This window comes from Acanthisitta chloris, unplaced genomic scaffold, assembly GCF_000695815.1.
Source record: "Acanthisitta chloris isolate BGI_N310 unplaced genomic scaffold, ASM69581v1 scaffold25051, whole genome shotgun sequence".
Lineage (NCBI taxonomy): Eukaryota > Metazoa > Chordata > Aves > Passeriformes > Acanthisittidae > Acanthisitta > Acanthisitta chloris.
The window spans coordinates 3333-17259 of NW_008655811.1; the positions used below are offsets into that span (position 1 = coordinate 3333).

A 13927-nucleotide genomic window follows, 5' to 3' on the forward strand; every position below is an offset into this window, starting at 1 on the left:
TCAGGTGGTTCTTGGGGGGGATACTAAGTGAAGGTCCAGTGATGTTATTGAGACTCAGGGGATTTTGGGGGAATGGTGGATGATGGCCCAGAGAAGCTCTTAGGGCTCAGGTGGTGCTGGGGGAGGCTACTGGGTGATGGTCCAGTGATGCTCTTGGAGCTCAGGGGATGCTCAGGTGTCTCAGTGGGATGTTTAGGAGATGCTGGGGAAATGCTGGGTGTTGTCAGGAGATGCTCAGGATGCCTAGGAAGGCCAGGAGGTGCTGGGACAGCCTTCCAGCTCCACCTGCTGGCATGCAGCACCTGTCCCCTGAGGGAGAGGGTAAGCTGCTGCCTTGGGGGAAAAGCTTCAAATTACTTTGAGAGGTGAAACTGGGGGTGGGGAAATTTGGGGGACTCTGTGTCTGGTGGATCATCACCTGAGCTGACCCAGATTTGCTCCCTGCTGCTTGCAACGGATGCTCCCTGAGCCTTTGGAACCAAAGCAGCCAGAACTTTCCAGGGTTTTTCCAAGGAGGTGGATGGAGAAATGCCCAGCTAGCCTTGCAGGATCCCCCTCCCACCAGCTGTGGGCTCCCACCCTGGCTTGTCCAGAGCTGCCTGACTGGATCCCTTGCTTCCACCCTGAGGATCAAATGCTGCTTCTCAGTTGGGGTAGAGTGGGTTTTCGTAGGATCTCTGCCAGGTGTTGAGAGGATGGGAGAAGGCAAACAAGTCCCTGTTGCCCTTGGCAGAGACTGGCTGTGAGACAAGCAGGGTTTTTCACACCTCCTCTCTTTGTGCCTTCCAGGGTGATCCTGAGCATCACAAATGGGATGCATGTGAAAACCAACATGCTTTCTCCAGCCAGTACAGGGGCAAGGTGACTTTTGGGGAGGCTCCTGGGGGACCCTGTCACCCTGTGCCAACACAGGGTGCTGCCAATGGGGACTTGCTGTGCTCATGGTTTATTTTGTCTCCTGTTCAGGTTGCCTCTCCCTGGCAGCAACATGTAAATGGCTGCAAAACGGTACTTGGAGTCTGTGAATCCTGTGGTTTTGAGGAAGTTACCTTGACTGAAGACAGAGCTCACAGCCAGCAGAATCCAAGACACATCCTGCCCTGTGCCCAACCTTCTCTCTGAGAACTACAAGGACTACAAGGAATCTTGATGTGGCCCCTGCAGAGCCCCGTGCAGCCCTTGGGCGCCAGGAGCATGGTGCCTGCCTTCAGGCATCCCAGTCCCCATGTCAGACATCCCAGTCCCCATGCCATGAGCCAGCCAGTGCCAGCCTCTGTACCCGTGATGAGCTTCCTGATGTACAAACCCCAGAGCCTGGGCCACATGCTGCAGCCCCCAGGCACCCAGAAGGGCTTGGACAGCCTGATGCAGGAGCAGCTGCTGGCCAGGTCGTTGGCTGGACACCCCTTACCAGCGAAGGAGCCAGAGGTGAAGAAGGCAGATGGGCTGCTGGTCCCCCAGCCAGTGTACAGAAACCCCTCCTACTTTCTGCCCCACACCATGGCTCCTGCACTAGCACCACCAGTGAAGAGCCTGCAGCAGAGAGAAGGGGAAGCCTGCCAGGCTCTGCCCCCTGTTCCTGGCACTCTCCACCCCAGTAAGCCCCGTGAGACGGGTCCCTGCTCTGACCCCAACCTCCTGCCACTGCCCTCCAGCCTGGCACTGCCCACCAAGGAGCAGGTGGGCTCCCCCATTGCCTCAGCCCACAACTGTCTTGTCACCTATGATAAATGCAGCTCCTCCCCCAGCACCCTATTCCTGGAACCCCCTGTCCAGAGCCAGAGAAAGGTGCCTGAGGTCCCCAGCCTTAACCTGGACCCCTGGCCCAAGCTCCGGCCACCTGATCCTGGCTTGGCAAACTGGGAGAGGCCACCCATATGCTACCCATCCACCAAATACCCTCAATCTCCCTACAGTCTTGCCCTCCACTACCCTTTCCTCATGCTCCAGGCCCCAAGGTGCTACTTTCCCAACCTTTTTGACACCTGTGTGCCGAGGGCAGCGGGTGCTGGTGTGGTAGCATCACCTCCCACCCAGCCCATGGTGGTGCCAAGGGATGCTGAGCCTCCCAGGCATGCTGGGCACCCTGGTTTTGCCTTGAGCCCTGAGGATGCATCCATGTTCCACACCTCCTGTGCCAGAATGGAGCCAGGATGTGAGCAGCATCAGGCAGAAAGTCCACAGTGGCAAAGGTCATCAAGGCACAGCAGTGCTTTCCAACCTGTCTGCACATCAAAGAAGCTTTCCAGGGGCTCCAGTTGGTTCACAGAGATGTTTCCCGAAGAAGAAGGTGGCTGGAAGAAACCTAGCCAGGAGGAGCAGAAGGCCCCTTTTCCTGAAAGGAAGATCACCAGCCCAGCCCCTCAGGACACCTGCCATGGGGCACCAGTGTCTTTTGTCATCAGAGGGCAGGGAGATGCCTGCAAGGTCAAGGATGAAGCTGAGGAGCTCATCCCACCTTCTCCAGCCATGACCCCTCTGAAGGAGCTGGAAGATCTGAGGGACACAAAGGTTATTCCTTCCTCCCCGCCCATGCCCGTGATCCACGATGTCTTCAGCCTGGCACCTCAGCTGGATGTTACTGAGGCCTCAGACCATATCATCTATTGCAGGGAGCATCTGTGGGGGGACTGCTTACCCCAAAACTCGGGCAGCAACCATGTTTCTGTCATCAAAAAGCAGTCAGTAGTGAGGACGGGCAGTGATGCAAGGCAGAGCCCAAGGGGAAGTGAGATGGTCCCCAAACAGCCAAAGCCTGTGCCCCAACCGGTGGAGTCTCAGTGTGACAACCCTCTGGGCATCTACACTCAGGAGGGCAGCCCTGGCAGTGTGGGCAGTGGGGAGCTGACCCCCGAAGACATGGTGCTGGACTTCAGCTTGAAGAAGAGTGTGGTGGAAGCTGAGGAGACCCAGGGACCCATTGGCCATGCGGAGATGCCGGCCGGCGAGCATGTGGAGGAGAGGGAGAAAGAGGGTGCAGAGGGAAAGGTGGTGGTGGGAGAGGATGCTCAGCTCCAGCTGTTCAACATGGGCTTTGGGGACAAGAGCAACTTCGAGAGCTCAATCAACCTCATGTTCAAAAAATACAAGCTCCTGTCCTCTGTAACGTTCGGCTCCAAGGCCAGTGAGCAGGATGGGGGCCACTGTGGCCTCCAGCTCAGCCCACCCAGCAGCACTCCCACACTGACCCCCCCAACCTCCCCACCAGCCAGCCAGGTGATGCCCCCACCTGGCCCCCAGCCCAGCTTCACAGCTCTGCAGGGAGATCCCCCTGCAGCCCCTGGCACCCTTGGGGAGGAGTGGGACGGGCAGTCTTGGGACTGCCCCCCAAAGACTCTGTGTAGTACGTACTTCACCAGCCTGCACACCTGCATCTGTGACAGGATTTCGAACTCTGTGTACCACTGCTCCCCAGAGCTGCTGCAGCAATGGCTGAAGAAGGCAGATCCGGTAGAGGAACCAGGGGAGACACTCAAATCCCTGGCCAAGGCCAAGAAAAACTTCCGGACGTGTGGTCCTCAGAAGCTCACCAAAGACAAGGAGATCTGGCTGGCTTTCGAGGATGTGTCCCATCTCCTCACCAAACTTCTCCACCAGCTGAAGAGCTTCATGTTGTCTTGCCCTTTCCCCCATGTTGTCCGGGCGGGAACCATCTTCATCCCCATCCATTTGGTGAAGAATCAGCTCTTCCCGATGCTCCCCAGAGCCTCCATTGACCAAGTGCTGCAGAAGCACAAGGTGGAGTTGCGTCCCACCACACTGTCAGAGGAGAGGCGCCTGAGGAGCATGAAGCTGCAGGGCTGCTCCTCCCGCATGCTGAAGCTCCTGGCACTCAAGCAGTTTCCTGAAATCTACACTCCCTCCACTGGCTCAACTCCATCCATCAGCTCAGCACCTCGTACATGGATGAGTCCCTGGGGCTCTCCCAGGGATGCTCGAGCTGCACTTGCCCCCCAGATGCTGCTGGGTTTTGGGAGCATCCATTTGGGAGCATCACCTGGTCCCTCAACATTCTTACCAAGGGTTCTGCCCAGCTTTTCTCTGTGGGTTGTGGAGGGGGAAAGCTTGAGCTGGGAGGGAGATCTTGAGGAGGTGCTGGTCACTGGATGAGTCCCTGGGGCTCTCCCAGGGATGCTCGAGCTGCACTTGCCCCCCAGATGCTGCTGGGTTTTGGGAGCATCCATTTGGGAGCATCACCTGGTCCCTCAACATTCTTACCAAGGGTTCTGCCCAGCTTTTCTCTGTGGGTTGTGGAGGGGGAAAGCTTGAGCTGGGAGGGAGATCTTGAGGAGGTGCTGGTCACCTCCAGGCCACCTCTACCTATCCAAGGGCAGCATGCTGGACCTGCCACCCATGGCTGTCCCATCCCACTGCCCTGCTCTGTCCAGTTGCCCTTTTGCTTCTGCTGAAGGTCATTGCTGACACCTTTATTTCTTCTAGGTTTGAGGTCAGAGCCTGCAAGCATACTTGCAAGTAGGTTAACTCCTGTTCTGTGCACATTTATAGGATTTATAAGTCACTTAGTGGAGGTGGAGGTGTGTTTGTCTGGATTTGTTGTAATGATGAGGAGCTTTTCCTGTCTGGGGAGGTTCCATTCCCTGGGCCAGGCCGAAGGGTGGATTATTTGGGATGTGGAGGTAAAGATCCTGCCCCCACTAACCACTTCTTTCTCTCCCCTGTAGCCCTGGCATGGTGACACAGAGAGATGATGGCAGAGTGACAGCCACGAAGAGCAAGAAAATAAGGCACTAAGGACAGTGCCAAGTGCAACAGCCAAGTGAGGATGGGAAAGGGAAGGTTCCTTGTCCCCACAGCTGTGGATGCTGAGATCAGCCCTGCAGGGAGATGCTGGGCTCCCATCAGCATCAAGGATCCTCCAGGATGTTGCTGCCTGGCCAGGGACTCTCTGAGGATGATGCTCAGGGTGGAGAGCAGCTTGGTGGTGCTCCAGGGTTGTTGGTGTGTTATCCAGGCCTACGGGAATGGGCTCGAGCCTCTCATGGCAGCTGGAGCTGCTTTTCTTTGAATGCATCATCTTCTAGTGCATCTTCCACCTCCATCCATGACCAGCCTGGTGAGCTGAGAGGGAATGGCTGGAGTTCCAGTGGAGCTGAAGCAAGAGGAACATGGAGATAGTTGAAGTACTGTCCCCATCCTTGGGAAAACGCTGGCGACTGCAGGGATGACATCCCACCTCTCTCCTCTCACTCCTCCTTCCTGCTTTATCCACACTATTCCCAATAAATGTACCTTCCTCCTGGTTTTCATGTTTAGATTGCTACCTGACACAACATCATTGAAAGGGAATCATGACTTCTGTAGTCCCAGGACTCATGTTTTTTTGGTTGAAATGAAGACATTTTACAAATGTTCTGGATTTACCTTTGTAAGAAGCTGCTGCCTTCAGGTCATGTGTTTTGGGTTGTTTTCTCTTTCAATAGAGTAATTTATACTTGTCTTTTTGTTTACACTAAAAAGCTGCAAGAAAGATTTAAAGGTCTGTTAAAGGAAACCAAACCACTTTTACATCCCAGAGTCTGGAGAGAGCATGGGATATGCACATTTAGGGACCACCTGGATGGAGACATTGTGACTGGAGGGGCAGAGAGGCAAGCAGTGGAAAGGAGGGATCCTTTCCACCTGGAAGGATTAATGGACATCCCAGGACAGATGGACACCCCCTTGTCCTGGGGGGCTGCAGCAGGGTGCACAGCAGAGGCCTTACAAACTCATCACTCAGGTGTTTTTCCAGCATGGAGGATCAAAATGAGGATTTTTAAGATTTTTGTTTCACTACAGGGAATATATATTTTGAACTAAGAAAATGAGAGGGGGGGGAAAAAAAAAAGAAAAAAAGATTTCTGTGGGTGCCTTCCTGGTTTTCCATTGGGAGGGACTGGCTGTGGATGGGCAGGGGGAATGCTGCTGTTCTCCTCACTCCCCCTGTGCTGTGCACAGTGATTCAGAAAGCAATGTTTGTTAATAATAGTTATTTTATATATAAGGTTCCAGGGAAGAAAGTTCCTTTATTTAATTTTTTATAAGAATATGTGTTGTAAGAGTTTTGCCTCATCGGGTTAAAAGTTTGGTTCATTTCCAGATGTGCTGTGTTTCTGTCTTTGCTTCTCAGCGTGGGCACAACAGGACCTTTCCTGGGCATTGGGGTCCCCCACTTGTTTTCTCCTTGCAACAAGCCCTGTGTGATGTGCCCAGCCTCTCTGTCCCATCACTGGAGGGCTGGATCCAGTGTCCAACCTGCCATCAGGGATCACCCAGGGATGTGGGAGCACATCCTGAGCCCCCTGAGTGCCTGCTCAGCAGGAGGCTGCTGGTGGAAGTGTCTGGGCATCAGGAATCTGGGCAGGAGAGAACAGGGTGCTCAGGGATGCACCCAGGGCTGATCCAGACACCCTACCCCTTGTGAGCCTTGATCAAGCATGAAGTCTGCCTGATCCCAAAAGCCAGGCACCCCAGTCCGTGTCTTCCAACCCAAATTACTGGACTCAATCAGAGGAACAGCACTGCTACAAGCTGCTCCCTACAAACAGGCTGTTGTGAGGAGTATCAGTGGGATTTTGGGATCAGCCTGGCTGGAGGAGCAGGCACAAACGATCCTTCATCTGCCAGGGGCCTAATGAGGAGTAGAGGGAGACTGGGACCCCTCCAGCTTTACCTGGACTAGTGCAAATGAGTGTGTGTTAATTGGGAGCAGCTGGAATGGAGCCACTCCCCCTGGGAAAGGAGATAAAAGCCAGGACTGTGGTGGAAGCAGTATGCTCTCCTTTCCTTGGGTGCTGGTAGGTAAAGGGGTGCTGGGTTGGTGAGCTTGGCTGTCCTTGGGGAGGCTGTTTGGGACAAGGTGGGTGTTTGGGGCAGGGAATGAGGTAATGTCTGAGCCCAGGGCTAGTGATAGCCCTGCTCTGCACTGGGAGCCTCCTGGACTATGCTTGGCACAGGCTTTTCTGAGTTGGGAAGCCACTGGAGAGTACTGGGGAAATTTTTCCAAGAGGTCTTAGCTCTGATGTGTGAGATGCTCTGGGGATGGACCAGTCAGTGGGGTGGGCTGTGGGAGAGAGCTGGAAAGGACCCAGCCTGAAGCTCCTGCTGTACCTCTCCACAGCTGAGCTCTTTCCATGGCCTCTCCCAGGCAGAACCAAGGGGTTGGACCACCAGAGCCCCCAGACATCACTGCCCTGCAGCCAGAATCGCTGCTCCATGGCAAGGAGGAAGGGGCTGTGGGTCCAGCCCGGGGTCCTGCTGCCTGTATGGCTGGTGCTGGCTGCAGGCTGTGGTGCAGAGCCTTCCTGCTGCTGGCTGTGTGTCTGTCTGCCACTGTTCTCCCCCTCAGCCTGCTGACCTGGGGTCCCCTGGGCTCACCAGCCCAACGAGGGACAGCTGACAATCTGGTGACAGCACATGGGGAAGCCCTCAATGAACCAACGATGGAGCAGCCTGTGGGCACCTCAGGCTGCTTCTCAGGGGTCCAAGGAGACATGAGCTGTGGGACAGATGCTGAGGGATGGAGCTTGGGGACACCGACAGTGGCCATGCCAAAAGCTCAGACCTCACTGCAGTGGCAGCCTGGATCTGGGGACAGGGAAGGGCTCAGGCAGGGCACAGCAGCAGCTGTGACTCTGTCCTCCCCACAGTGGCTTGGCACTGGGGTTCCTCCTCCCTCTGCTCAGCTCCTTCAGACTGTGAGTGAGCCCAGCCCTGGCTCCTGGCATCACCTCGCTCTGGGAAGCCTCCATGGAGCAGGACCAGGCTCACATGATGCCACACAGATGCCAGCAGTGACCTCAACTTATGGTGTGGGGCAGCCAGTGGGCACAGCAGAGCCCCAAAGCCCACACTGGGGGTCTGAGAGCACCCCCAGAGCTCAGGGTGTGCTGGCTGACTCCTCCCTGCCTGTGGCTGCTTCCAGCATCTCTGCAGCGATGGAGGTGGTGCCCACCCAACTGGTCCCACCCCAAGGGGCTGCCAGAGGGGCTCAGGTCCCATCCAATGCCCCAGCACAGACACTGGTGGATGCTCAATCCTGGAGCCACCGCACAGTGGAGCAGGTGGTGCCTTCAGCTCTGCCAACAGAAGGGACATCCAGCTCAGCCAAACTGCACCCCAGCACTGCTGTGACACCTGAGGGGCTCTGGAGCACTGATGGTGCCTTCCTGCGTGGTGAAGCTACTCTGCTGGTGGACATGACCTTGGCCAATGTCCCAGGAAATACGTCTGGACTCCTGGATGCTGTCTTGACACCGCTTCCCGGTGCTACACTGGCTCCTGGTGTCAACAATCTGCAAGTGCTGGCTCCCTTCCTTCCCACGGCAGAGTCTGGGGCTCCTGCTGTTACCTCTGGGAAGCAGAGTGACCTGCCTTCCACCCCTACACAGCCGATGTCCACGGGAACCCACACCACCTCAGTTTGGACCAGGTCTCCCAGCACTGCAGGTCCCACTGGTGCCATCCCAGAGCCTGGACAGATGGCTGTGATGGAACAATCTGGGAACAGTGAGCCTAGGACAACATTGATGGGACCCACTGCTGCTCCAGCAGGATATCTAGAGCCCTCCCATGCCAGCCCAGGTTCTGCTTCTCCTTCTCCCAGCTCCATGAACCCTAGTCTGGAGCATCTCTTCGAGGCTGGGCACCATCCTGGCATTGCCAGCACACCATTCCCATCCTACCTGCTGACTTCTCCTGCAGCTGGGTATGCAGTCAGCTTTCTGTTCAGCTCCCAGACCCTGGCTGTGCCCACAGGAGCAACCCTTGATACCCAGTCCATGTCCACTGGCTCTGTCACCTCCCAGCACCTCTCCACAGCCACAGAGCATCTCTCTGCAGCCTCCAGAGTGACCTTCAGCCCAACTGAGCTCCATGTGATGGGTGAACGTGGCTTCACAGAGATGAAACCCACTGCATCCTACCCCTCCAGGCTCCTCTCTCCCACACAGCCAGTGCATGTGCTGCCCTTGCAATTCCGACTGCTGGGAATCACCTACACCCCAGCTCTGGGCGGCAGGAATTCAGAGACCTACAGGGAGTTGGAGGGAGATGTGAAGATGATGGTGAGTGCAGGAGCTGGGTAGGAGAGGTATTGAGGTGAGGAGCCTGCAGGCTGCATCAGCCTGGCTTGGTCTGTTGCCCACCTGGGCACAGTGGGGCTGGGTAAATCCCTGACACAACTCCCTCAGAGCAAAGCTGAGCTGACTCCCCTCTTTGCTCCATCCTGATGTGGGGGAGCTTGGAAAAGCTTCTCAGTTACCAGCTGCTTCTTTCTTCCAGCTAACCCAGCTGCTGTTGAGCTATGAGACCTTCCTGGAGGCAAATGTTCTCGAGTTTCTGTAAGTGTGCAGCTGATGGAGAGGGAAAGGTTTGGCTTGGAGTGGTAGGTTTGCCTAGGAAAACGCTTCAGATGGGTCTCATGAGGGGCTATACTCCCTCCCTGGGGTCATCATCCCTGCCTGAAGCTCTGGATAAAGCCACCTGAGACCTCTTGGGGTGAGTATGATGGGACCCCAGAGCTGGTCCCAGAGGGCAGGTGGGCTGCACACTGTCTTCTCTCCCTCCCAGGAATGGCTCAGTGGTTGTGCGAGGGGAGGTTCTGTTCCAGGGGGATTCTCCTGCTCCCACCAACTCCCACCTCATCCGGACAGTCATCACGGAGGTGAGCAAGGGAAGGAGCATCTTCAGCTGGCAACTGGAGCCCCAGTCTGTCCAGTCCAGTGGTAAGTCATGGAGATCTTTCCATAGCAGAGCTGCTACTGCCCAGTGCCCTACCTGTACTTCCATCAAAGCCAAAGTTTGGACTCCAGGCTTTTCTGTCACCCAACATACCTTCTCCAGAGCCATGAAAAGCCATTTTAAGGATGTTAAGGGTGCTGGAGAACACATCTGCAGCAGCTGGACCTGCGTGGGTCAGTGCTTCTGCTAAGCTCTCTGGCTTGTCCTTCTTGATCCATCTCTCCTGTGCTGGGAGGTGGTGCATCCCAAGCCCTATCCACATCCAAAGGAATTCCTTTTCACTCAGCTGCCCTGCTGGCTTCTGCTTTTGGTGTGTGGCAGTGGATGAGCTTGAGGCTGATCAATATCTCCCAAGGGAGGTGGAAGAGCAGGTGTGAGTGTAACTCTTCTGAACTCCCTTAGGCTTCAGCCTGGAGAACCTGGAACCAGAGAAGCTGTCCATCTCCCTCTCTGGCTTCCAGCTTGGGATGAGCAGGGTGGATTCCCTGGATAGGCTGGTCAGCGAGGTATGCCAAACCTTGGGGGCCCTTCCAAAGGGTGATGCTGGGAAAATGGGTACAGACTGGCTGTGGGCTGCCTGGACTGTGGGATAACATGTGCTAAATAGGGGAAAGTTGAGCTGTTGTCTCCTCTTCATCCAGATGACTTCATCTGTTGGTCCCCTCTACCCTGTGAGGAACTTCAGTATTGTCCAGATCAGGTATGGGATGCAGCTCCCTCTCTCCCAAGCTCTTAATTACCTTCACTGCCTCCTGTGCTCTCTGCAGCTAATCAGCCATGCTGCAAGGATGGGGAGGATGGGAAAACCTGGGAGGTGCTGTGCAGCTGGGGCAAACACTACAACTGAGACACCTTCCCAGGAAATAACACCAGCAAAGGTGTTTGAGCCTGGTCCCAGTCCTCCTGCCTTGCTCAGAGGTCTTCTCTCCCCTCAGGAACTTAGATGGGAACCCAGAGCTCACTGGAGACCTCTACCTTGACACAGTTGTCCATGCTGATGTTACAGAGGTTCTGCAGGCACTGGTCACACTTGCAACCCTCCCTGTGGACCTGACCTCTCTCTCTGTGGAGGGTAAGGACAGACCCAATGTGTGGCAGGGCTTACTGCCAAATCTGCTGGCTCAGCACTCATGTTTTGCTCCTTCAGGGTCCAAGCTTCACCTGCAGGTGTACCCACTCTCCTTCATCATCACCAACAGACTCTTCAGCCAGGACCTTCAGGACCCACTTGATGTAGAGCACCAGGATCTTGCCAGGGACCTTGGAGATGCGGTAGGAATGGGGCTGGTGAGAAGAGGGGGGGTCAGGGTTCTCCCAGGGAGGTGAGGAGTCATAGGAGGAAGAGGGGCTGCTTTGGGGTGTCCAAACAGCCCAAAAAGCTTGTGGGAAGCTGAGCATAACCTCTCTTCCAGGTGGCAAGAGCCTTGAGGAACTACACAACATTCCTGCAAGTGGTGATAAGAGAATTCCTGTGAGTGGGAGCAAGGGGGGGTCTTCTGGGGCAGGGGTGTACAGAGCCAGGGAGGTCTCCCTACCAACATCAACCAACAGCTCATGGCTGTCAGGTGTATATTTTTGGCTGTAGAAGGATTTGCAGAAGCAGTTGAGGTGAAGCATTTACCCACTGGCTTAGTAGTGACTTGCTGGAGCTTCAGGGATGTCCCTTCCTTCCAATGACTCCCTGAGTGCAGAGACCTCCTTCCTTTGAACAAAATTATCTGGGAGGCTTTCTGTGCCCACTCCATCCCACTGTGGGGTCATGGTGGGACTGGCAGCTGCTGGAGCTCTTCCCAACCCTGTCTGCAGGCCTGGCTCTTTGATCTGTCATGGGGACTTGGTCTTCAATCACCCTGCTCCAACCAGCTTGGAAGTCTTGGAGGCACTTGTGCTCTCAGTTGGGCCTACCCAGGCTTTGGCTGGCTCAGATATCCAGGTGGATCCATACTCTTTTGCTGTGGGAGGTAAGCTTCCCTCTGGGATATGGATATACAAGCTCCACAGGCTCCATGCCTGCAGTCCACAATCCACTAGATCCTGATCCCCTATGTAAAGGGAGGGTGAGATGTCTTGACTGATGAGGTCACCATAAAGCCAAAGTTTGGTAACAACCCTATCCCTCTGCACAGCCTAGGGGGATTGGGAATGGAGCCCACTCCCCTCCAGACAGGTGGAGAGTGGGAGGGAAGGGTTAGCTGGAGAGAGCAAGGAGGGTGTGGGATAGATGTTATTGTCATCCATCCTATAGATTTGTCCTGGTGCAGAGTGGGTGGTTGGAACTCCCCGGGGCAGAGCTCCTGGATGTTCTGGGCTCTAACTGCTGTGCTCTGCTCCAGATGACACCCTGGACCCCCCTGTGCCCCAGCCAGGCTTTCCAGCACATGGTGTGGCCTTCATGGTTGTGGGTGGCCTCTGCATCATCACTGCTCCTGTTTTGCTGGTGGTAAGTTTGTCTGTCTCTCTGCTGGGGTGAAGCAGCTCTGGTCCCAGTGTGGACTGAGCTGAAGGGACCATGTGGGGCCAGGCAGGACTGCAATCTGTGCTCTCCTCCTAGTTCCTGGGGACAAGGAGGCTTGGCTGGCAGGATGAGACAGCCCTGTGGGACAGAGGAGACCCTGAAGTGGGGATCCAGACACTGGAAATGAATAACCTGGGATTCTGGGAAGAAGTGAGTGGCCTTTACATCCCTTGGATTAGTTACTGTGCCTGAGAGCTGCTGTTCCTGCAGGTCACAGGTCCTTGTGGTACCTGGTGATCATCTCCTGGGTTGGAGAAACCCCTGGGGGGCTGGAGGGAAGGGACTCTCATCCCTGCCCTTTCTGGAGGTGTGCACAACAACTTCTTCCTCTCCTCTGTAGGACCCTGATAATTCTCACATCTATTGGCAAAGCAGTTCTGCCTGAGGAGAGAAGACTCAGCAGCTGGTGGGGAGAGCCTGGAGAGGGGCCTTGAGGGGAAGGAGACGCTGAGAAGCTGTCCCTGCTCATCTGGCACAATCTTTGAGAAGGATGTAAAGGAATAATTGTGTATCTTAAATAAACTGTTTCTATAATATCCAATCACTTCCAGTTTCTCCAAGTTGCTTCCAGTATGATCCCAGTAGCCTTCAGTGTGGTCCCACTTGTTCCCAGTCACCCCCAGTTTGATTCTAGTCCTTCCCAGTTATTCTCAGGAGGATCTCTCTTACCCCCATTTGGCCCAGTTTTTCTCAGTCACCCCCAGAATGCTCCCAGTTACTGCCAGTTGCTTCTGGCATGATCCCTGTTGCTCATAGCCATTCCCAGTCACCCTCACTGTGGTCCCAGATACTCCCTGTATGATCCCAGTTGCCCCCATCATAGAATCATCAAGGTTAGAAGAGACCAACCTTCTCCAAGCAAAACCCCTAGACTTACCCCACGCTAGCTCTTGTTGGCTTTTCCCTTCCCAGAAAAGCACCAGATGGCAGTGTGCACTTGCAAAACCCTTCCCAAATTCGTGTTTGGAAGGGTCACCAGATGGCAGTGTGCACTTGCAAAAGAAACAGACATACCAGGGCTAGCTCTTTGTCAGAAAGGGACTGGGCAGTGCTGGTGGCACAGCTCAGTGTGAGCCAACATTGGGCACAGGTGGCCAAGACGGTCAAGGGCATCTTGGCCTGGCTCAAGCAGAGTGTGGCAGCAGGACTAGAGCAATTCGTGTTTGGAAGGGTCACCAGATGGCAGTGTGCACTTGCAAAAGAAACAGACATACCAGGGCTAGCTCTTTGTCAGAAAGGGACTGGGCAGTGCTGGTGGCACAGCTCAGTGTGAGCCAACATTGGGCACAGGTGGCCAAGACGGTCAAGGGCATCTTGGCCTGGCTCAAGCAGAGTGTGGCAGCAGGACTAGAGCAGTGCTCATCCCCCTGGACTGGGCACTGGGGAGGTCCCAGCTCAGTGCTGTGCTCAGCTTTGTGCCTCTCACTTTAAAAAGGCCATTGAGGCACTGGAGTGAGTCCAGCCAAGGGCAACGAGGGCAGAAAAGGTCTAGAGCACATGAAGGGCTGAGGGGTTTGGGTTTGTTTAGCCTTGAGAAGATGCTCAGGGGTGACCTCATGGCTCTCTACAACTACCTGCTCAAAGCCACTCTCAATGTGGGTATCCCAGTACATATATGTACTGATCTTAGTATATCCCAGCTGCCCCCAACATGTTCCTAGTCATTCCCAC

The 13927-nt window shown here is 55.2% G+C and overlaps 1 protein-coding gene across 1 annotated transcript; it reads left to right on the forward strand.

Annotated features, from left to right (window-relative positions):
- Window positions 1-994: 994 nt before the first annotated feature.
- LOC103811131 (chromosome unknown open reading frame, human C15orf39) lies at window positions 995-12406 on the forward strand (the record flags this gene model as incomplete). The annotated part of the gene is given in 12 exon segments (XM_009084082.1): window positions 995-1102; window positions 1312-3891; window positions 8952-9065; window positions 9283-9341; window positions 9571-9725; window positions 10144-10247; window positions 10383-10441; window positions 10677-10813; window positions 10889-11013; window positions 11651-11702; window positions 12075-12181; window positions 12293-12406. Coding segments are annotated over 12 exon segments (3714 nt in total), but the record flags the coding sequence as incomplete, so codon positions are not given.
- Between the last annotated feature and the right edge of the window lie 1521 nt (window positions 12407-13927).